This window comes from Ailuropoda melanoleuca, chromosome 18 (assembly GCF_002007445.2).
Source record: "Ailuropoda melanoleuca isolate Jingjing chromosome 18, ASM200744v2, whole genome shotgun sequence".
Taxonomy (NCBI): Eukaryota; Metazoa; Chordata; class Mammalia; order Carnivora; family Ursidae; genus Ailuropoda; species Ailuropoda melanoleuca.
The window spans coordinates 2,592,143-2,617,458 of NC_048235.1; the positions used below are offsets into that span (position 1 = coordinate 2,592,143).

Consider the following 25,316-nt stretch of genomic DNA (forward strand, 5'->3'; position numbering starts at 1 on the left):
GAAATAGGGAGAGGGGGTTAAGGAGTGCACTTGCTGTGATAAGCATTGGGGGATGGATGTAATTGATGAATCAGTAAATTCTACACCTAAAACTTAAAAAAAAAATAAATCATGTGTATTTTCTGTGTGATCCGATCCTATCATTTCACATTTTACATCCTTCCAAAGATGTCACCAAGAAGACAAAACTGTGCAATACACCTAAATTATCCAGAATGCTTGGGCAATCAAAAGGAACTCCTGCTATCTTGTAGTTATTAAATGTAACAGCATACCAAGAAATACATATTATTTCTTTGAAGCTCTAATATCAGGTAGCACTTTATTCTTTTTAGTCCTTTTTTTTTTTAGTATTATGATCATATTATTGAGGGGAAAAAAATCACCCTTACTTGAATATAAAATGCTTGAGGGCAGGAGTTTTATCTCATTCACTTTGGAGGCACTGCAACTAGCACAGGGCTTGACTTACAGGTGATACTCAATAAAGTTAATTCAATATTTGAATTAATTTCAATAATAAATGCGAAATTTACTTGCACTGAAAATACGATTTGCTTCTATCGAAGCATTACTTTTCCCGATGCAGGTTCTAGAGCTCTTTTTAGTGCTTCCATGGTACGTGTTACTTTAGGAACTAGTATAAAATCATAGAAACTACTGATATTACTGAAACCCACAGAGTTTATTCCTACCTGATAGAGTGAGGAATCAAAAAGTCTCTGTAATCAACCATGAGATGGACAACATCTTTGCTAATTTTGTGCCTCGACAGCTCTTCCGAAGGACTCTATCCAAGAAAGACACCACTTATTTACCTGCCCTGGGACCAGGACCCTTCATGGGGACAGGCTTGTTGCATATGCATTTATTTACTTTTTATTCATCCAGAGATTTAAAAGAGAAACTTGAGGTTCTATGGAATGGCTTGGCGTCTTCTGAACTGAACATGGAGGCCAGGAGCTTTTTTTCACTCATTCTATGGCAGCAGGATTGTGCAGTTGGAAAGGAAGGAGAAAGAATGATGAGATTCAGAGACCTCGCATTAAGTCAGGTTGGAGAAGAATGTTCTTGGTCTTTGTTCTGCAACCCAGAATACCTGGCCAGGGGAAGGTGACTTTTGAGCCTCAAGTTCCCTGTCAGGAGAACATGAGATGATAAGATGGAGTAGTAGCTCTCTCCCACAGATGGTGTATGCTATTAAGTATTATAATTACTTCGTAACTGTATAAACTTCCACATAAATAATAAATGTTAAGATTGATCCTGCAGTGTGAAAAAATTATTAGACAGTAGATTTAATTCCAAAATTTATAGAAATTGAACTCTGAGGATATAGATGCTTTTCCTACAGCTCTTCTAGAAGCATTCACATTCAGGGACAGTGCTGGAAAAGGAGGTATCCACCCTAAAGCAGCAATGGACACGTATCTTTCCAGAAGGACAAGACCCATGATGAATGCAGATAGTCGGTGTGACCTGGTGGTCCCATTGAGTTAGGAGAGACCCAAGGCACCAGTGCTTTGAATACGCCAAGGTGACTTCTATTTTTCAAAGGGGTTGTGAAAATATTAGAGCCAATAGGCTCAGAGAGTAATTAATTTCAACTTACACTAATTAAAGGAAGTATCTGCTGTATGTCATTTAAGGAGAGAAGCTGCAGATTACTGAGTTCAATGCATTATAAATATGAAAGGAAAAAGAAAACACACACACACACACACACGCACACGCACACACACACACACACACGCACACACACACGCTCACTCCATGGATTAATTCTACCTCCCGGCTGCAAGTGGCCTTATTGAATTTAGGCCACTCTGCTGTAACCCTCTAAGTATGTATTGATTAGCTGATTGCTGCTATAGTTAGAACAGAAGTCAAAGAACGTCAGGGTAGAAAGGGAAAGAGCCAAATCACTTCCTTCTCAGACAAATAAACTGAAGTGCCCCGTTTGGAGGTCCCCAAACTAGAATATAGCAGAGCTTGGACTAGAAACCCCAACCTGTAGGCAGACTCCAGGTACAGGTGTTACTCCAAAGTGTTATAGGGTAATTTGACAAGTAGGCCAGAGGACAGTCACCCACCAGGGGCTCTTCGTGGCTTCCCCTGATGTGCGGTGTAAAAAAAAGAGGCCAGCCAAACACTCCGGCAGTAGAGACTATGACCATCCTGTCACGGTCATAAATTGTGTGTACATTATTTGCAATAACAGGAAAGTAAAAAGAAAAAAACAGCAGATACTGTTTATGGAGCCCAGAGCAATCTGAGATGAGCGGTCAGGAAGGATTCAAATTGTTTCCTGTGTTGCTCACATTGGCCATCTCTGAAAAAAAAAGTTATTTATTATGAGAAAAACTGCTTAAAAGAGAAACGATGGACATTTATGCCTTTCTGGTTTGAAATGGAGCTTTTGTTTAGTTGTACATAATAACTTCCTAAATATGAGGGTCGATAATCAGTTTCTATTGTGATGGGGCTGGCACAAATCACGTTTGTTCCCCCACTTAACACGTATCTACAAATACATGGAGTAACGGCCCAAACACTGCAGCAGCCCCCTGTCTTCTGTCCTTTTCAGTGCCTTAGATTTATTTCCAGTATTTATATCCTATATTAAATTAGTAAAGGCATCTTAACAAGATGCAAAAAACAGTTTGTTCGTAAATATACTTTTAATAAAACCACGTAGAAGGATTCATGATGCCCTCTAGTATCTCATGCCACTTTAGCTCTTCGCACACGTGACCTTCAGTATGGACAAAACTCTTCAGACTTTTTAACTGGTCCAAAAGAGTTCAGTAACATAAAACTAGCTTAAACACAAACCTGTCATGTCTGGAAACTCATCTACAGCTACCGTCTCCATCCTAATTAACCCAAGATGGCGTCTTGCTTCAACATTCTTATCTGTGTTAAGAAACTGCCCCCCTGGGGCGCCTGGGTGGCGCAGTCCTTAAGTGTCTGCCTTTGGCACAGGGCGTGATCCCGGGGTTCTGGGATCTAGGCCCATGTCGGGTTCCTCTGCTGGGAGCCTGCTTCTTCCTCTCCCACTCCCCCTGCTTGTGTTGCCTCTCTCGCTGGTTGTCTCTGTCAAATAAATAAATAAAATCTTAAAAAAAAAAAAAGAAAGAAAAAGAAACCGCCCCTGTCCATGCCCTGCATGGACCTGTTGGAAATGTGTCACTGTGGAAATAAATTTGATTTGGTAGGTATGTTCCACACCCCCTCCCTCCAATGACCTCTTTCCTCATCAAATATTCATTTAAGTGCCACTGTAGCTCAACGTCCTTAAGTGTATGAGACACGCTGCCAGTCAGCTGTAAACGAAGAAACCCCACTAGAGCATCTAGTGTTTTATAAAGTGGTGGAATGAGGGTATCTGTTGTTGTCTTTTTCTTCTAATATTGCAATTTGTCAGATGTCTCCCACCTGCACTTGAACTGACCATGGTAAGTGTTGGTGACGTGTTCATTTTTATACCATGGTTTCTGCCAACAGTCACACAGGTATTATTCTCTGGATGGTTTACATGTTCACCAATCATGTGTCCTGAAATCTTTTATACAATGTTGACCATTAGTGTTTTACTTGTTAATGAATTTCTATATAAAAAAAGACATCTAATTGGTCATATAACTCCTTCAAGAATAACCAAATAGGGTATGAACTACTTTGTCAAGATAAGACTGGAAGTTAAAACGCCACTCTCTGAAACAGGTGAGGAGAGGGTCGTGTGTTTTGCTTTAATAGCACAGCCCCGCTTATCACAGACTTATTGAACATCTCATTCCATGGCACAGGCCAAACGACTGTTAGAGGGAGGAAACTGTTGTGTGTGAGTCCAGAGTACGTAGTCATGGACTCCTGCACATGGGGAAAAAAATGCCTCTTCCCCCTGGGCTCTAAAAGTGGCCCCAAAACTTAAATTCTCAGAGCTCTGGAGATCACCTGAAGAACTCCTATTCAAGACCACATTTGGGTTGACAGCACTGACCTCGCTCTGCTGACTGCACATTCTTTCGGAGTACTGCATCATAAGGCATGCGGTCCCCAGTGCTCAGGTCACTTGTTGAAGAAATACTGGGTAAGTGTCTCCTAACAAGACCTCATTCGAAAGCCAAGTCAGAGAACCACAACATACGCTGCTTCCAGGCTGGCATTTGCTGGAGGAGATGCCATGGGGACCTGAAGCCATGGGCCCTGCCGCAGGACCCTGAGCACAATGAGGAGAATCCATGAAATCCATGAAATGGGTGCATCTCACACCCAAGACCTGCCAAGTCCTTCCTCTCTGCAGGACCTGCAGAGCTGCTCTGTTTACAAAGTCTTGGTGTCGGTGTGCATTTGGCCACAGCGGGTGTGAGAGATGCAGATGTTCGCGTTGACAGCCACACTGGGCAGAGCCGATATCGAAGAGCTTGCGCTTTGCTCATGGCCACTGGAGACTTCTGAATGGCTCAATCATGTGACCCTGGAAAGAGCATCTTATTCTAACATCACTATTTGGGATTTATTTTTGTCGCTAACTTCGGCTTTGAAACACAAGAGACCGCTACCTTTCAACATCTCAACACAGCTGTGCGGCCTTCGAGCAGGCAGGTGAGGTACGGGCATTTTTTCAATTCAATGGACAATCCTACTTGAGTCACGAGACACTACACTGGAAAGCCTGAACCAGAAGAAAAAGGCCAGATTACATTGACCACCTTAGCATGATTGCCCCATGTTTGGTGGAAAAAATAAGGGTTTTGGTCAGTGGGTAAAACCCGAATCACCTGAGAGTCTCCAACTTCACTGACTACTTTCCACAAGGTGAGAGATTTACTATATTGCTCATAAGGACCTAATCTATTCTATGTTTTCACAAGACGCAACCACCAAGTTGCCCCATTTTCAATGTTCCTTTTAGAAGAGCCTCAGAAAATAAATCTGTAAGTAAGTAAGTAAATAAATAAGCAAGCAAGGAAGCCTCAGATACTTTTCTTCTGCAAAACTAAGCAGTTAGAAAAATATATGAACTCTTTCAGAACTCAAAAGCATTGCATGGTTGTCGTGAATACTCATAACGAACACATGGGACGTGTAGACAGATTGACTCCTCAGCACAGTCTTGCTTTGGAAAGTGTCCTACTATATTCTTTTCTTGTTCCTCTCATGGTCACTTCAAATGTCCAAGGCTTTGTGGTCATAAATGCTTATAAAACACATTTTTAAGTGGCTGTACTGAGCATTTAATATTATTCAAGCTGAATGTGATGCACAAGGTCAAATTATGACTTTGATCCTATTAGCACTTGACTTTTCTGAGAAATCTCAGTAATTTCTGTGTGTCTGTAAATGAAGTAAGGAAAGGAAAAGTATTTTGTACCTCCTAAAATACTCTAGAAACTAGTATCAGGATTATTCTTATAAATATATTTGTATCCAAATTTAATTGTTATTCTTCACTTGTAAGTAATTTCTCTCCAAAAAATAAGGCTTTCTCCAATATCACTTCTGGGGCCATATCCTGAATTGATAGTCTAATTTCTTAGTTCCTATAATAAAATGGTTGCTAACATTTATTTAAGATTAGTAACTGCCAGGCACTGTTCTAAGCCTTTTACATGTGCTTGTTCATCTAATCTTCATAATATTGAGTCCAGTTAACATCCCTTTGCAAAGATGAGAAGACCTGGTGTCAGAGTTTCATGTTTTTCAAGGCACGTACTCTGACGGGCGGACACAGGACAGAGCCCTGTGTGCCCAGCTTCCCAGAGGACGCCATCAAGCACATGAAACCCAGCATTTTGTGCAGTTATCTTCTCCATGACAGAATGCCCGAGCACACAAAAACTCAGATGAATTATTTCCATCATCTGACATGAACTGCCAATTTAAAGAATGAACATGTTTTCACTTCAGAAAAGTTATTTCCTAATTCAAGTTATTTTAATCATTAAGAAATTCAAGCATAGAATTGTCTAATTGTATTAATTGGAGCAGTCTCAACAAACAAATATTTCAGAATGGTAGAATTTAACATACTAAGTTCTTCAGAATTAAATATTCTGCAGTGGCAAATATGTCACCCCAATTATACTGACGTGAAACATACGAAGCAGCTAACACAAAGGCATCACAGCACTGGCTCTTCAGCAACGTGAAAGCAATTACTGTAGTTAACTTTTTTTTTTTAAGATTTTATTTATTTATTTGATAGAGATAGAGACAGCCAGTGAGAGAGGGAACACAAGCAGCAGGAGTGGGAGAGGAAGAAGCAGGCTCATAGCGGAGGAGCCTGATGTGGGGCTCGATCCCATAACGGTGGGATCACGCCCTGAGCCGAAGGCAGACGCTTAACCGCTGTGCCACCCAGGTGCCCCTGTAGTTAACTTTTTAACAAAGTGGTACAATCGTTTAACATGTGTCATCCTACTGATGGTCCCATACCAGGCCCAGTGGCTCTGGACCATCTCAGAAGTGTAAAGGTGAGTGTGGTACTTCTCCAGCTGCCAGGATGATCTTAGGCTCTGAATTTAATCCCAGAACTTTCCTGGCCATACTGTCTTCCCAGAGCATCATGTCAGGGAAAACACTCAGTGCTGAGCTCTGCTTCCACCAGAGTGAGCTAGAGAGGCAGAAGAGAGGGAGACAGATGGCCCATCTGGTCCTGAGTGGGGAGACAGAATGTTGGGTCATCAAGAGGCATGTGGACTCCCATGAAAGGAGTGTTCACTTACACTGGGCTCTGCCTCAAGTTTCCCTAGGAATTTGTCCAAGACAGTTAAGTTCTCTGGATACAAGTAAAAGGAGAGTTCTTATAATAAACTTGAAGGTCACCTTGAGTTCAAAAATCCTATAATCCTCTACTCTTCTTATCAATGGTTTGATAAGAGCTATTTGTCCTTTTCTCTTTTTTCCAGATAATCCTTTTTAAAATTTAGGAACTATTATTTTATTTAGAGAAGTCTGACATAGTCACCCAAAAATCAAACATTTAAACATCATTGCTGTAATGTACACATCTTTTCAGATATTTCAGATATATGCATCGAAGTAACTTGCTTTTTCCCTACATGAAAATGGAGGCAAAATGTATGTAGTATTTTGAATTTTCACCTCAGTCTTTTACCATGGAAACACTTACATATAGACTATACAGTGTGTTGTACAATTTATTTAGAATTTATTTAGCTATTTTAGAATAATGGACATTTAAGCTCTAATGTTTCACTATTAGAGGGAGAGCTAAAAATAAATAAGTATATATTGCTCCAAAATATATTACATTTTTGGGTTAAAATATCTGATACTTTAGAATTTTGATTGGTATGGCCAGCTTCTTCCCCCTAATTTTTTCTACATGTACGATGGTATATGAATGTGGTCTCCCTATATGCTTGCTAACACGGGTTATGTGAATTGCTGTTTCACAAATGCGTTGGGGGAAAAACAGCATTGTAAAATGCACATTCTTTTGATCAATGATTCCTTTAGGAACCTTTTCTTACATATGTTATTTATTTTTGCTCTTTATGCAAAATACCTATTTATATTTGTTGCCCATTTTTAGTCAGGTCTTAAGCCCTTTGCTTATTGACTGTATGATGCTCTTTCTATATTAACGTATATCTAGGAGTGTGTAGTGGATAGATTCTTAAGGTGGTCACCATGATCCCCACCTCCTGATGGTTATACCCTTGTGTAATTCTCCTCTCTGTGAAGAGGGCAGGGCCTGGGTCTTGTTTCTACCCGATAAAATAGGGTAAAAGTGATGGACTACATGGGACTGTGTGTCCGTGATCATGTGATTACATGCAGTATTGTAGCTCTGGATTTGCCTGAGTCTCTCTTTCTCTCCCTCCTTGGCTTTGAGTCATGTTGGGAAGCTCCACGTGGCAAGAAACCATGGACAGCCTCTAGGAACTGAGGGTGAGTTCTGGCCGGCCAATGGCCAGCAATAAACTTAAGCTGTCAGCCCTACAACCACAAGGAATGGAATTCTGCCAGCCCCTGAGTCATGCTAGAAGTGGGTCCCTCCCCAGCTGAGCTCCAGATGAGAATGAAATCCCAGCCAAGACCCTTATGATAGTCTGTGAGCCCCAGCTCAGCTATGCACAGACCCCCTGACTATCAGGAAGTGTAAGATCCCACATGTGTGCTGTGTTAGCTGCTGCGTTTGTGGTAATCATGTTATACAGCGATTAGACAGCTAATGTAAATAGTAGTGAGATGGATTTCCCGTCCAATTTGTCCTTCATAGCTCTGTTTTCTAGCTCTTAACTGTTCCTGGGGACGTCTGGTCCTGCAGAGAAGAGAAACGTGGGGAACAGAGGTCAACATAACGTGATCTTGCTCTAAATGCCCTTGGCTTTCTGTCTCTATCCCTCCTTAATTTGGGCCAAAGTATGAGTAGTCATTAAAACGCATAAAAATAATATGGCCAGTGGTGCTGTAATAGCGTTGTGTGGTGACAGATGGTAGCTACACTTGTGGTCAGCATAGCAGAACGTATGGAGATGCTGAATCACGAGGGGGTACACCTGAAACTGATGTAACATGGTGTGTCAACTAGACTCAAGTGATTTCTAAATTGAAATAAAAAATAAAATAAATTGAAAATAACAGGCATAAAAAACCTCATATTCTGATTTTTAAGGCTTCAGGAAGCAACACTAGATCTTTAACTAACACACTTTCGCCCCCTACTCACAGGATCTGTTCTTAAATATGAAAGAGAAGTTGCCTCACAGAAGAAAGGGTAGTCACCTCACCTTGTCATATAACATTTTATTTTATTCTTGTTTTTACCAACTCTTTTTAAACAGCCTCTTATTGTCCATCCATCATAAAATTGAAAGAAAAACACAAAGGCTAGGAGGTATAAATCATGCCCCAAAGTTGGGTGTGGCTACAGTTTTTGTACTTTTCAGGTCCGAAGACCCATCATCTTTTAAATACCTGACAAAGTGTCCCTTCTGATTCTCTTGTTGCCACAGAAGAACACAGGAAAGGTAGTTTTGTAATTGCAGTGGTAAAAGAAAGAGGCTGATTAGTTCTTCTTTGTTCCATAATCGTCTTATGTAATTCTTTTAAATTAAAAAGCTGAGACATGAAATAGTCATGAAGATCAAAATGACAATTGTGAGCTGACATATCTTTTGTACCAGCTCTAATATCATTAAAGTATTACCACTAGAAAAAAATGCAAACGCCCCAGACAAGTTACTTTGTCTATAAAGAGAAACAATCATGAAAAGAAATAAATGAATCAAATAAGCACAGCAAGATGGTAATTTGGATATAGGGTTTCAAAGTTAGTTATTTTGACAAGTTCTAGTTAGGGTATGTGAATAAATAAATCACAGTGCACTTCTTCATGACTTGAGGAGGTCATTCCTGAAATCTTCCACAGGTCATCTGTTTTCTAGGAGTCTTTTCAAAAAATATCTTCAACACATTCATTTGACTCATATAAAAAAAAATGGACAGAATCCCGTCTATGAGAACATTTGTTTATTCGTTGAAGAAATAGTGAATGTATAAAAAAACACTGCAATAGTTCGGGAGTTGGAAGAGTGCCTTTTAATTGCGTGGGACTTTAAATCTACAAAGTAAGAATGATGTAAACACAAACAGAAACAAAACCAGACAACCAACAATACTTTTTTAGAGATCCTAAACTCACAGTGTTCTATGTCATGAGCAGTGATTGGGAAGCATGGGAAGTGACAAAGAAATGTAGAAGACAGAGAGCTTGGGTGGTCAAATATGGGCGGGTTCCTAGAAAGGGACCCAAAGCTGAGTGGGCTTGAGATAGAGGGGAGCAAAGGCGCACTTAGGGTGCGTATTACACTGATTTGATTGGAGTGGATTCACTAGCAGGAAGCTCAGAGATAGAGCTGAACAGAGAGACTGAAGCCAGATTATAAAGGATTGGAAAGTCAGTTTGGGGGAAGCACACCACATTGTGAAGAAATACATACGGTACTTAAGGCACGGATACACATTGCCAGTAAACCAGTAACCGAAACATGCCCTCCCCACCCTACCCCACCAACAAACACACCCAATGCTCTGTCAGTGTTATTTTCTGGGAGTCATTACAACAGAAATAACAGTAAGAGCATCACTCTTGGAACGTGGAAAGACGTTTTAAAAGGGCATACATATTTGTTTCCCAGAAACAGATTCCTAGTCTGAACAAGACGCTGACCCACGGGCTGTGCGAGGAAAGGAGGTGAGGCTTCCAACAAGTTGCATATTTGCCTGTATTAGGAAAAAGTCCCAGGGCAGTAGCTTATATTCCTTCGCATGTGGACTATTAGCTTTCAGGAGCCATAGAAGGATTTCTGAGAAGCATCAACATTTTTAGGCTCATCTACATGCTTGACACTTAACCTGAATCTCACTATAGTTGGGGAAAAAAAAGCCATTTCTCATTCAACACCCTCATTCTCATCGACTTTGCCCCTGTCTCCATTCTCCTCCACTGCTGGGGACTGGACCAATTTTTTGCCTCCTGTGGGAGCTCCTCTCCTATATCAGCATGGCATTTGCTACCTATATCACAGTCTGATATTTGAACACATACTAATTGAGTAAATACCTTGAGGGTTTTGTTGTAGTTTTTAGTAACAATGAAAACTCTTTGAGGGCAAGCACAGAGTCAACATCGTCTTTATTAAAGTGTGTAGGTAAATAGTAAAGAGCTCACGAATTCCAGTTATACAGAATTGAGTTATTCTGGTTGCTACACACCATGACTCTTCAAGTGAACAAAATGACTACTATAATTCTATTTAAGAGTCTAGACTTCCCAAATCTCTTCTTGGACTCCCAGGTCTTCATTGTTTAGGATGGTAATAGACTAACACCATATACATTTCCCAGAAATGATAGTAGTTCTACCCAGATACTTATATATATATATCAGTTAAAAATAATGCCACCTAACAGTAACAAGGTGATTTTCCTTACTTGACTTTTTGGATATCATCTACAAATTAAAAAAAAAATGTTGGGATTTAATAGAGTTTGAAATTTTCGTATTGTTTCCATGGAAAATGGAGCACACATCTTGAGCAGGTAACCTGCAACTTCATGCATATAGCCAACACCGCAAACAAAATAAAATCCAAATGCTGGATTTGTCTTAAGTTGTTCACAATAATTATATTTTGTGAAGAAAGGGAAAAAAGAAGGAGACAGAACAAGAAATGCCAAATTGATGCTGAAGAAATTTACATTTCTAGAGCATAAAGGGAAGTATCTGCTCAATTCAGTTAATTTCTTGTAAAAACGTGACCTTTCCTATGTTGTCAGGGTCCCTCTTCTTTTCTGTATGAAGTGCCAATCATTCCCTGCAAGTCTTAACTATCCACAGCTGTATTATACATCAAAGTACACCACTTTCCTAACCATAAAAAGAGATAGTTTGAAACGGGGAGACAAAAATTGCTGATGGCCTCTGAACACTACTCTCATGGTCCATTCTTTGAAAGAAAAGTGAATATCCTTAACTCAGGCAGAACCCATTTTCATAAGAATGAGCAGTGTTTCCCTATCTGTTACCCCAAAGATTATCCATTTGCATAAAAGTCAAAGGTTTGTAGCCTTAATTATCAGCTTACTGATAGAAAAAGGAAGTGACAATCCACTCAGTGAGTCATCAGGCAAGAGTGTAAGAACCACAGACCTGTCAAGGGTGTGGAATTTCATAGGAACATTAATGGTGAGAGTCCCCTATATATTTTACATGAATATCAACTTCATGTAGACGATTACTCACTTATAAAGAGATCAATAAAGACACTTTCTATTAAAAACAAGAGGAGAAATAAATAAGTTTCTCTGAATAAAGGCATAGGGATTAACCAGGCATCTGGAAAATGACTGCTCAGAATTCACAATTAATTTCAAATGCTCTTAATTCATTAGAGATCATTCCCCAAATAATTCTAATTTTAATCTCACATTTAGCTCTTTCTTACATAACACTAATCATATCAGAGTACACTAAACAGTAAAAGAAAAAAATCATTTATTCGCACAGTATTTTTATATGAAAGAGTATAATTATCTCTTGAAGTCTTCCCTTAATATAAATATTATGGACAAGGAGCTTGAATCTTATCTTTGCTTTAAAAAAAAAAGATTAAAAACAGCATAGAATGATGAACACTGATGATGGAGGTCCTAATGATAAAGAAGAAATCTGAAATCATTGCACAATTTCATAATATAGTACATTCATCTTGAAATCAGTGGGGGCTAATTAGTCTGTGAAGTCTCAATGAATAGGTTATTAGATTCTGATGCTTTTTATTGAAAGGGAGGAATCATTCATAGATAGATAACATATATAAATGCAGATTTCTGACACCATCCAAAACCCATTTATTGAGAATCACTTGGGGAAAGAGGCCTTAGAATTTGCATTTAAACAAGACCTCCAGTGATTCTTGTGCACACAGAGGTTGCAAAAGGCTACTTAAAAAGTCTACATCAGGGTCATAATGCCAATATCCACCATGATAAAGGAGACATGTTTAATACAAAAAACAGAAGGTTGCCACAATAATCCCATGGGGAAATGCGCCAAGTCCTCAAAAATTGCCCTGATTCCACTGCAACTCACATGGCTTACAATTATCTGGATCATTCAGACAGAAAGTTGGAGGTTCATCTGTAATATCTATATGCCATATTAGTTTTTCCTGAATTTTATTGAGGTTGAGGATCTCCAAAATACGTAAGACCAAGAATTGGTCTCAGGTTGCAATGTTGTAAAAGTGACTCATAGACGAAAAAACTGAGAAAAGCCACCAACAGCTTGACCTCTCCATGACTATATTTCCTTTGATCTCACATCAGTAACAAGAGTAATTTTTAAAGCACAAAGTATTATTCATGATTTATTATTTTATTAACAATGGGCCAAAATTACATTAAGCTTGTTAGTATTAAGGTAGAAGACTGGAAATATTAAGACTGTTAGTATCAAGATGGATCACTTTTATTCTACTTACATTTGGAGAGAATGGTAATACTGAAATATCCCTTTCCCTTTTATAGCTTTCCTCAAGCTAAAACTAGTTTAAGATAAAGCAGGAAGTTTTCAATGAATAAACTGCAGAATGTATGAAACATAAAAGATATAGGAACTATTTTTAATAGGGGTCCATGACTGCATGTTGTTTTTTTTTTTCCACACATCAAAGAAGTTGTAGCCTCAGATAAATGTTGCCACTGTGGGTCAATGTCACACTGACTCTAAATCAAGTTAATTTGTTGAAATGTTATTCCTCTGTAGAATGTTTGTAATATATTCAGGAGTAGGTTTTGTTAAATGAGACCCTGTGCCTAGTGGATGATGAAATCTCTCATCCAGCTAGAACGAAGATGTTAGCGATGAAGAGAGATCATACAACTTCCCTAAAGCAAGGGTGGCATTTTCCTCTCCCAGAAAGTAGTGGTTGATAAAAATGGTTTAAAGAAATTGCAGCTAAACTCAAAAGGAAAAAAAAAAAAAGAAGAAGTGTTTCATGGTGTATCCAAAGAGGTTGCTTTGCTGGGGAAAAAAACAAAAAAACAAACAAAAAACAAACAACAACAACAACAAAAACCCACAAAACCGCAACAAGGAGAGTGCTATTTTCACAAAGTTCCTACCATCAGTCTGTTTTAACCAGTTCGAAGAAACGATCTTCTTGTATTGTTTTTTATAGAATAGAAATTTTAATTCTGTCACTTATCAACTTCAGTACTAGGGAATAATTTCCACCTTAAATTTAGACAATTAGTCAAAAGTAAGGTCATCTTAAAATCATTGTGGAAGAGGCTTAGGTCCTTGCACTGAGGCAAGTACCTCAACTCGATTGTTGGGTTTGCATACAGATAGTTTCTCTGGAAGTGGACATCCAGTGAACTAAGCACAGGGGCTGTACAATTGAAGGCAAGGTCAAAGGATGGATTTCCCTTAGGACTAATTAGTCTCAGCCCAGCCAAAGTATTTATGTCTTTGCTTCAAGTGGCACAGCCAAGCCAGTCCTAGGGTTTCAAGTAATTCCCATCTCTGGTCCTTACAGTGGCTAGAACATGGAGTAGAGCTGGTCTGAGTCTATTCCTTCCCACCGCCAGCCCAGCAATTCTATGCCCATCAACCAAAATGTACACATATGGTAGGCTGCAGAATATCTATACCTCAACCCAAATGTCTTCCTCTGATTTACTAGCTCAACAAATGCAATTAAAATGAGCCCACATAGCTTTGTCATATACTCTGTGCAAGGAGTACCTGTTCAACTTCTCAGGTCTACAGGGAAATGAACCTAAGGTGAAAGTGCGGCTTGAACAGCACGTACGCAAGTCTTAGGGGCTTATTTTCACTATGAGCTCACCAGAAAACCTACCAGAGTCCCATTTAGAATTCAGTAGAGCACAGAGTATTTAATATGCCATTTGCATTTTGACAGCTTAAAAATGTCTACACTGGATTTGCTGCATGGGCTGCAATGAGCACTAACTGGCCACAGAGCCTTTGTTTATCTATTTCTTAAAGGAAGCGGAACCATTTTCTTGACATTTTCAAAGCACTGTTGGCGTGAGACAATAAACTGGAGACTAAGGAAGCATTGCCCTCAGGAGGAGCTGTTTTTGCCTGTAGGAACTTAGAAGCACGTACCTGGGGCAGTCATCTTACCAAAGCATGACTGGCCCTCAGAAAGCTAGTATACTAATAATCATTCCCTTTCCTCTCCAGGCCTGTGTTGGTGGAAATGCTTGAGACCTGGGGGCATTCCACGGCCATTTTACCACCTGCTATTTGCTCCTCTGCACATGTTTATTGAGATTTCATTGTCCCACTCTTCAAGTTTACAAAACCTGCCACTTTGGAGGAAAGCCTTCCCTTCACTTAACCTTTTTACAGATGGAAAATCCCAAACTAAGAGCACAGAGGTGCTCCAGAAGCACTAGAGCTTAAGGCTGAACAGTTCTTCATTGAAAAACAAAACAAAAGCTTAATCCCCTCATAATGCAATTAATAAATGAATGAATAAATAAATAAAACCCATGATTTGCTAAGAAAATCATGAAAGCAGAAGTCTTAATTTCCCTTTATATAACCCACCTCTTAGTATATAACATATGGGGGGGGGGATTCACAGGAATTATTACTCACAGGAATTCCTGGCTTCCCCAGGAGAGAGTACATGGTTGCTCAACCATAAAGCAATGTGGCCAGCAAATGTAAGGGCTCAAGCATCCTCCTTGGTGATATGAATTGTTAACAAGGTAAGTCATCTAGAAGCTCGAAGATTTGGGAAGGCTTCTCTCTGTCTCTGTATGTGTGTATGTGTGTGTTCAGTTATATGGCTGCTGTGAAAATTTGGTAATGCATGCTTGAATCTCTTTGCTGGGTGGGTTAGCAAATGTTAGAACTTTTGATAAGCACTCCATTTTTTGCTCCCAGGCTTCCTGCACGGAGACCATGGAGCTACTATTATGTGCCTCTTTTTTAAGACACTTTCTGAGTAATGCTTGCAAATCACTGCATTCTGGTCTCTGCACATACACAAGAAACAATTGAGAAGCAAAGCAAACTTTGTGTACCCAAACCGCTGGTAGATCAGCCCCGGATAAGGGTGCAAACCTGAGAGCTCAGGGAATGAGTTATGCCACCTACTTGCTAGATGAAAACGCTCAAAGCCTTCTTCTCTCCCCGCGGTCACTGAAAATGTGCTGTTTTTGAGGAGATAGGCACACTTGGGACTCGACCTTTACAATATTAGTAATCAAAAAGAAAAGGACATCAAAATTGAATTTCAGGTACCCCCAAGAAGCTTAAAGCGCAATCAACTAAAGCTGATGACCCGGACTGTGAGTACTGGGTTCTGATGACCACAGCTGCAGCCGCCTGCAGCCTCTCACGACTCCGCAAACAGGTCACGAATTATACCCCACGCATCAAGAACTCTCCTCCTGCCTTCGACACAACGGGAGCCGCCACCTGGGCGCACGCTGCGCTGCTCCCGCAACGGTGGCCCGCACCTTCCTCCAGCGCTCCTCCACGGGGAAGCCTTATGGCTGGCAGCCACCCCGGCCCGAAGCCCCGGGGCAGAGGCCCGACCTTGGCCACCAGGGCTTCGCTCAGCAGGGGAACGTGACCCCACCCTAGCTGTCAGAGAGCTCTCAGGGCTACTCCAGTGCTGGCGTCACCAGCCTCCTGCCTGCAGCCAGCTCCCACGCGGCCACTTGCGCTCGCACTTGACCCTCCCGGCCCAGAGAAAACACGGCCCCAGACCAGCGGGCCCCGCCGGGGTGATAAAAGAGTCTCGCGCACCCACTGCAACCTAGGTCTCGCAATAGCGCAACAAGCGCGGGGCCCCGGTCCCCTCCACGCGCAAATACACACACGCACACCCTACTCTCGCGCACCGCGCGCCGGGGGCCTGGGACCCTGAACTCCACTTCTTAGCTTCTACATCCTTGACCTGGGACCCCCAGAGGGCAGAAGGCGCTCCCCACCCCGCGGCAGCTCCCCCAGGCTCCGGGCTCCCAGGATTTTGCGCCCTTGCCGGGTTAGCCCCAGGATCTGCCCCAACAGCCCCCGCCCAGGACCTACCGGTACACACCCTCCCTCCCAGCTCCTGCCAACTGCCTCGGCCCACCCGCGAGGGGGCGGAATCCGCCCGGCACACGTGTGCGGATTACTAAGCAGCTTTGGCAGGGCTGCCACCGCTGTCTCCACGCAGCAACCCCTGCTAATTGCGGGGGAAGGGAGCTCGGAGCGCGCGGAACCACGGGGAACCGAGAATGCGCTCAGAGGCTGCGCTGCCTGCCAGGGGAAGGACGCGGCCCCGGGCACAGCTGAACTTTGAGTGCAGAGGAAAGGGGTGGGAAGTTTTGCTGAGTTGCGTAGCAGGTGTTTCCTCTCCACGCAGGGGCTTGGCTAGGCAAAGCCAGGTCCTGTCAGCAGGCCCCTTCCGGGACCTGAGAAAAACCCCGCACGCACTTCCCAGGGGGTAGCTCTCTCTACCCTCGACTTTTCCTGCATCGCCTCTCTGTTCCCAGCCAGTCCAGCACGACCCAAGGCCGCTACCCACCCGCCCCTGCTTTGCCAGCAGTGCCTCCGCAACAGCTCCAACAGCGGCGCCCAAGGCGGAGCGTCTGGACCGAGCTGGGCCCGTGGGCAGAGGGTAGGTGCCTGCAGGAAGGTCCCCGATTACGAGCGACCAGGAGCTCAGGCGACTAACACCAAACACTTGCGTTCCCTGAGATCTTGGGGCGCATTCCCACAGACACCCTTTCCTAGGGGTGAGTGAGTGCGTGGAGGGTCTGGTGCCAAGCGGTCCGCTCTCAACCGGCCCTGGGCGCCGGTGAAGAGCAGCCAGGAGGGGAAGCCTAATCTGCCATTCTCTCCATCTCTCTCCAGGCCAGGCCCATCTGGAGTTTCCTAATGGAACCAGAGATAGTCCTCCTTCGCCTTGTCAATCACCCTCGAATCTGGAACACTGAAGGAATAGAAAATGGGTGGGAAAAAAAAAGATGGAAGAATCTAGAGAGGAAAGGGGGAACTCTATGTGGGGAAAGAGCAAATGGCCATTAGAAAACACACCCAGAGACACCTAAGATTTGACAGCATCCTTTAGAAGGGAAAAGAGAAAAAAAAATCCCTATAGATATAGACATTCCCAAGGGGTGTTGACTGATAGGAAGAGCATCCAAGGAGGCCAAAATGAGGAAATGGGGGCAGGTACTTTCCAATGTGAAAATCAATCAATATCCCCTCTCTCTCCCCTCTCTCCCTCCTCCCCCCCCTCTCCCGGAATCAAGAGGGAGCTTGTTTTCTTTCCCAGAGAATAGACAAGCGCTGGAGCTATTGCCAGCCCCGAGATTGCAGCCTGTAGGCTAGAGGAAAACATTCCCTAACTCGTTTCAAGGAGAAAACCAAGTTCACAGAGCTCCAAGCCCCGGGACTGACCCAGGGAGACTCCTTCTCTTGACCGGAGGTAGCCAGGGGTAAAGCACAGCGAATACAAGTGAGGTGGAACCCCAGCCAGGTCTCCCCGCTTTCTTCACGCACCTTGCCGGCTCCTTCCAACTTGCAAGGAGCGGAGTCCAGGGAGAGGGAGGCGGGGGCGACCTTAGGGAGGTAGCTCCTCGCCGCTCCCTGAGTATGCTGGAGGGGGAAGAAGGGACGGCCGAGGGGGTGCAAGGGTGCGGGGAGCCTGGGCAGCAGTCAGGTTCGCCTGTTGGTTCCCTCAAACCCCTGGAGAGCCAGAACTTGCGAGGCCGGCTTCGTCCGGGCCACTTTCCCAGCCGCTCGGGGTCCGGGCAAAGTCCTGGGAACCACCCCAGCCACCCCGACCCGTTGGGCCACATCTCTAAGCAGGCAACATCGCCGGCCACAGCGCAGTTTCAGGCCAACTGGGGTCTGGCTCCTTTCTCCCCAACAACCCACACCACCAAAAAAAGAGAGCATGTCGTGCCAGCCAAGTGAAGGGAAGAAGAGGCGGGGGAGACAAGGGTGGGAAGAAGGCGATGGAAGCCCGGGCTCTCGGGCATTGCTTTAAACCCCAGCGTCGGTGATGGAGAACCCCCGGCAGACGCCGACGCCCGGGTACCCTGCCCTCCTCAACACACACACTCGCTTTCGCAAACGGGGCCTCGGAGGGCTCGCCCATCTCCCCGGTAGCAAGCAAGACTGTCTTACCCTTCGCTGCAGTGAGGAGCCCCGCGCACAGAACCAGCAGCACCAGAAGCAGGAGCAGCGACTTGAATTTCCTCCACGCAGTCATGTCTGCAGATATTCCACACGCACACGACACCGATGGCTCTTCTCAGATGTGCCCGTCTCCTCCGAGGAACGGCAGGGCTATAAACAGAGCCAAATAATCACCAGAGGGCAAGGCGAGCGGGAGACAGATCCCGGTCCCCAGACCGGCCGCGCACCCGACGCCTCCTGCAGGTCTGCGCGCCCGGCTCGCTTCGCTCTCATAGCATCGGTCCCGAGCCACTGCAGGGCTGAGCGGCTGCAAGCGCCGACCGGGCTGCCGGGCCAGGCCGGGCCGGGGACACGCCGGCCGAGCTGGGCAGGAAGGCACCAAGGCGGCGAAGCTGCGGGAGGGGGCAGGCGCGGAGCGAGCGCGCAGCCAGGAGAGACCTGGAGCCGAGGCAGCTGGAGAGAGAGCCAGCGAGTGGGAGCTGCGGGAGGGAGGGGGGGTGCGGGGGGGAGGAGAGCCAGCCTGGAGAGGGAAGGCGGAGAGCGCAGAAGACAGGCTGCTAGCGGCACAAGGAGCCGCTGCCGTGGCGGCTGGACTCAACCATCCCTACCCACAGAGAGGGGAAGGAGGCTGGGCAGGGCGCAATCCCAGACAGAGCCCAGCCTCGGGCCCTCGGGCTCCCCGCGCCTTGCTGCGCTCCATTCGGCCTCCCGCGCAGCAGCGCGCAGGCTGGAGAAAGGAGACTCCTTGGGCGCTCGAGTGGGGGACACCCACGCCACACGCGGGGAGAGGCAATGCAACCCAGCAACTCGAGCAAACTGGAGGGATTCTGCGGGGCCAGACGCTGGCTTCCACCTGCTGATCTCTTTCTCCTTGCTGACCTAAGTCCCCTGCGTAACTTAGAAAAAAATTGCAGGTGGAGAGAGAACCCACAAGCTCTAACCCCAAGGAAGAAAAAGGAACATATATGTATATATTTTTATTTATTATATATTTTTAGAGATCTTTGGGATGGTGACTGTGTGCAAGAAGTCAGAATGATTTTCCTATTTCCTGATTTAGGTTGTGAACAAACTTAGATTCAGATTAAATTCGAAATCAGAAAGAACGTCTAGAATTCATAGCATGGTCTGGTTAGTAGAGATGGCATGTTGGCAAACCTTCAAGTGAAACGCCGTATCATTTAATGGGCTGGGTAGGGACTTTAAAGGAGAGCTCCTTTCTGAATCTGCTGAAGGATGAAGCTAGCAGAGGGAGAACGGAGCTCTAGAATGGCAGTAGGAGATAGAATGAACCAGATTCCACCCTCCCCAAATAGGAAAAGTATTTATGCAATCTCTGGGGGGAATATGTAAGGCAAGGCATTTTAGGGAAAGTTGCTCAGTTCACAGAAGAAAGAAATCACGAGTGAGTGATAGGACATCAAAAGGATTCACCATTCTTGACCAAAAAGGTTGAGGTAACTCCCTGATAATATTGGAGGGAACCAGAACATGGACACAGCGCACCTTAGTAAGAGAAGATTACATTCCACATCCAGAAACATTAACAGTCATCAGTGATACAAAACACTGAACCCTCCACATCACTGAATGCCTTTGGTGGAACGAAGAGCCCATGGTTGGCAATTGCTCATGGTGCTTTATTCCACCTGTGCTTTGTCTCAGTCAGAATTCAAGGCTGAATGGATTGACAATTTCATAATACTTTTTTATATTCCTGCCTTATTTTTCTGACATTCCCCTTGCCCCAGTGGTCTCTAGGCTACATAAGAATGTGATGACTAATCCAGAAAATGAAGGGCTATAATCTTGAAATGTAAGCACCAAAGCATGATTTCCTGTCTCCCTACAGCCTAGCAGGAACAAGTGAAACCACCATCAACACTGTCTCACAGAGATATGAGCTTCCAAATATGAGGAAACAAATTTGATTTTCTGAAAGTTACAGTCTCTCGTACGTGACTTGGATTCTCCACATGCTGAGTCCTATTTTGCATGGAGAATTCTCTCTCTCTCCAAGGGAGAATAAGAACGCAAAATAGTTAGTCATTAAGGAATTCCCAGTGGAATCCGTGGGTTATTCTTCAGGCTGAACTAGGCAGGTAGAGGGGAAGATCACCCTTCTGTGATTTCAAATCAGATCCCAGATGGTACTTGTAAATCAGCAAGTCAACAAAAATGTTTTTTAAGGCCCATTAAGTGCCCCAATAGTTCATTTCCAGTTTCTCACCACCCCCCAAATCTTTTAGGAGAGCTGACTTCTTGAGAAACAATGTCTTGTCTTTCCACTGCTATCCTTAAAGATGCATGTCACGAAGAAGGATTTCTCCCATTAAAAAACGTTTCCAAAATCTAACCCTCCTGGTCTAGGATGCATGGATGATTTTTACTTTATTAGGATCCCAATCAGCAACTTTGAGTGTCACCTGCACAACTGAACACCTTCATACATAACTGCGACAGGCCTCAGGTTGTCCTTTGAACTTTGCTCTCCTTGGGTCTGTATTGCTTAAAGTCTTAAATGCCACCTCTTTTCACTGGGGTACAAAAAATCTGATTTCCATTTTTTTTAATTCCCATTTTTAAGAAAAAATGATCCCAATAGCCATAACTACCCATTTTTGCTGTTATTTATATGGGGCATTTTCTTTGCCCAGATCATATATCAGAGCATTACGATGATTTGTGCCAAACTGTTTCTCAATCATAAGTAGGATGAGGGTGGGAGAAGGCTGTCGAGTAAAATAGGCTGATTTTGTAATCTGGTTGTATTTGTGTGTTAATGTGATTTTTTTTTTCCCCAAGACCTGAAGGTTTGATTTGGAAGGAACACGTGTGGCACTGCTGCCATCTAGTGTCCAGCCTTCCTTGTTGGGTGTCTGCAGAGGAATTGGTGGTCCTTTGGTCTCATCTCTCTCTTAGCTGATCTGAGGTCCCCTGACTTGTTTCTGGAAAGCTCCTCCAGAACTCTCTGGCCCATTTCATGTAATCAGACTGTAGATGAAGCCCATTCTTACGTTCCTAGAGGCTCTTTCCCTCTTTGATTGCTAAAAGGATGTGAAAGCCTTGACTGATACACAATTCTAATGCCAGTTATTTAAAGCCACATTAACCAAATGGGATTAGAGTAAGTCAGGTACTGTGGGGAATTCACACCAGGAAGCTTTGTGACCACTTCTCTGCGTTGGCCTGCAGTGCCTGGAGCATTGCACATTTGGACCAACGGTTTCTCTTCTCTTCTTCTCTTCTCTTCTCTTCTCTTTCTCTCTTTCTCTCTTTCTCTCTTTCTCTCTTTCTCGCTTTCTTTTTGGTAATTTGTTCTCTAGTCCGAGGCACACTACTTACTGTCTGTAGCCTCAGGATTCTGGCTAAGCAGTACAAGCGACGATATTGGCACTCAGNTTTTGGACCAACGGTTTCTTCTTCTCCTCTTCTCTTCTCTTCTCTTCTCTTCTCTTCTCTTCTCTTCTCTTCTCTTCTCTTCTCTTCTCTTCTCTTCTCTTTCTCTCTTTCTCTCTTTTTGGTAATTTGTTCTCTAGTCTGAGGCACACTACTTACTGTCTGTAGCCTCAGGATTCTGGCTAAGCAGTACAAGCGACGATATTGGCACTCAGCACTGGGCATTGAGCAGTGGGATGAGTAAGACAGAGGGAAGGGTAAAAACATCCTTAAAATAATGTAACAACTACCTTATTAAGACCTGGGTGGAGAGATGGCAACAGAAACCTCTGAAAAGTCTTAGAAATGAGGAGGGAGAGTGATTTTCTTTCATGTGAAATTGCCTGAGGAGGGGACAGAAAATATGAACAATGTACTTGAAATAAAATGAGGAATTCAAAACTTTGCACAAAGGAGAATGCTAATTAGCTAGAAAATCTATACATGCCTGAAAATCTTAGAGAATACAGTATCTTGCCATGATTGCTAAGTGTGTCATTGTTTGGCTTATTCAATATCACAGACTAAAAGTTGCCAGTGAATACAGACCTGGGGAAATTGTTTCTTTAATAGCAGGGTCAGTACTGGAGCCATAGGATTCCTGTTTCCCTAAATGCAGTGCTTATCTTGTAAGAGCAAGAAGTATGGGTGGCTCAAAGAACTCAAGCCCAAGTCAGAATCATCACTGATGGTTTGCAGAAGTCTTTTATACATAGTCTCCTCCATAACATGGTTGCCATTATCACCCCGCTTCCGATGAGGAGGAATGGGTGGCTTTCAGGAATCACATGACTCTGTAGGGAGTCACATCTTGCTAATGGCCAGATGGTGACTCACACTCAGACTTCCGCTGCACCAACATTTACAGACCACACCTGCTGCCCCTTTCCCCCCAACACTGAGGAGAACCCAAGCCTGGGCTCCAGGGTTCTCACACACTCTCCTCTACGCACCTGTGGTTGCTTTATAAAAACGGAGAGCCGGGCCTGTATAGAGCACTCTACTCAATAACAGAACACACGTTCTTTTCAAGTGTGCATGCAGCATTCTCCAAGACAGCTCATTCACTAGGCCGTCAAAAAAAAAAAAATCTGTGACCATTTACAAACTATTTATTCATACAAATCTTGATTTTTAAAACTATTCTCATTAACTGGTTTTAAAATAAATTAGTTGAATGCTTTTCCATATTTTTCTAATAAAATAACACCTTTAATTGCATGTATATCTGTGTGTGCACACGCGCATGTGGGCACACACACACACAGTGAGAACTTTTCCTTTGTTAATGACATATAAGCAGAAGACAGATGAATGGCATTAGGATATAGGGAACTGAGATGTGTTAAATTCATCTGAGTCAGAAGACAAACCATGCTTTAAATGATCCATTAGGAAGGCTAAGAAAATTGTGAATTCTCTTCTTTTACCAATGGGCACCCAAACTAAAGGAGACCAAAATGCAAGCTTCAGTGTGTATCACAATGACACGGAAGGCTTGTTGAAGCACGGACTTCTGACCCCCCACCCCAGACCTTCTGATTCAACGTGTCTGGAATAGGACCCAAGAATTTACATTTCTGACTAGTTTCTAGGTGACACAGATAAATGCTGAGATCATTCTTTGGGAACCCCTTGTATGGGGGTTAACTTTGTGGTCAAAAGGACATGCTCTGAATCCCACATCTGTCACTTTCTAAACAAGAGACGTTGAGAAACACCTAACCTAAATTTGTTCTCCTGAAAAGATGGAAAATGATACCTACCTCACAGACCTGTTGGGAAAATCAACAATCGTTAATATATAGCAAAATTTTCAGAAAAAATATTATTTTTCTTTTCTATCCAGTCAGTCTCTGAAGGAGGAGAGAAGAAAAGAAGAACCCAGATGGAGAAAGCCTTTCCCATCTGCTCTGATCCACATTTTAGGAGTGGCAAAGTGGATTTTGGTAGGGAACAAGAAACACAGTCAACATCCCCCAGATTGTCTCAAGGTGAATCCCGCAAGAATCTATGTGGGGAAAACCACAAGCTTTATTGACTATGCCTTTTAAGATCAGCATGAAAGGCTGCCTCACACCTGGCTCTTTCCCAAGGACTGTAGAACCCTAGCAAGCTTGAAAACCTTGGTCCGGAGCTAGGTGCGGTGCCATTCGGAATGTTCATTAATAATGCTGTCCTCTTGCACTAAAGCAAACGTAGGGTAGAGATGCTTTTAATAGCTATCAGCGCCGTCTAATGCTGAGGTCATTAGATCAGTGAGGAGAGATTCCGCTGTTCCTCCAGGACTAAATATGACTGTGGAAACACAAACTAAAGCTTATCTAGCTTTACAAACTGTTCTCTCCTGGCAGGTGATTTTTGCCAAGCATTTCCACCAATAGCCATTTTCCAATGAGACTAAACTTCAGAAGGGCTGAACGTTGTTGTCTAGCTTGAGGCTTTTGGCAAAACCACTTCACTTCTGAGACTCAATTTTCTTAGCTGTAGGACAGAGGTTGGGTTCACGTTTATGCTGCCTCTTAAGTTCTGTGATTCTTCATTTTCCATATCTTACTTTAGGATTTTTGTCTTCTTTACTTCACTGTAAGATGACCTGTGTGTATATGTTCCTGCTTAGGTTCAGGGAGTTCTTGAAGGAAAAGCATTCCAAGATTGTAATATAAAAAAATCATATGTTTACCTGAATGGCCTGCACAGAAGCAGTCATAATACACACACACACACACACACACACACACACACACACACACACACATCTCCGCAGCAGCTTTAGACTACAAATCACTGCATTTGTCTTTATCTGTAAACTGAAACTGCTCTGATTTTTAATATTTTCTTCATAAAAAGTCAGCAGATTGTGCAGTAATCACAGACATGGAAATAATCATTTTGTTCACCAATGTCTTAAACGCAGATATCAAGAGGAGACGGTGATATCATGCACGTGTTGTATCAATTCCATCACACCTGTGGTGACTAGCTCCCCCTTGATGATCTCCTCATATTGAGAAAACATAGAATTAAAGATTTTTGCTTTGTTTTAAAACACATGGAGAACAGCCATAGAGCCATAGTTCCATTTGGAAACACGGGCATTCTGATACTAGCGGCTTTTCATTCTCTCACTGTGATTGTGTTTGCATACCATCCACTC

General features: G+C 43.4%; 1 protein-coding gene across 1 annotated transcript in view; it reads right to left on the reverse strand.

The window, feature by feature from the left end:
• CSMD1 (CUB and Sushi multiple domains 1) overlaps positions 1-19,286 on the reverse strand; it is a 1,986,149-nt gene extending 1,966,863 nt beyond the window's left edge. Inside the window, exon 1 of the mRNA XM_034647758.1 lies at positions 18,710-19,286. Coding sequence (XP_034503649.1) covers positions 18,710-18,794 — 85 coding nt within the window. The 5' untranslated portion in view covers positions 18,795-19,286. The remainder of the gene's footprint in view (positions 1-18,709) is intronic.
• Positions 19,287-25,316: the final 6,030 nt, after the last annotated feature.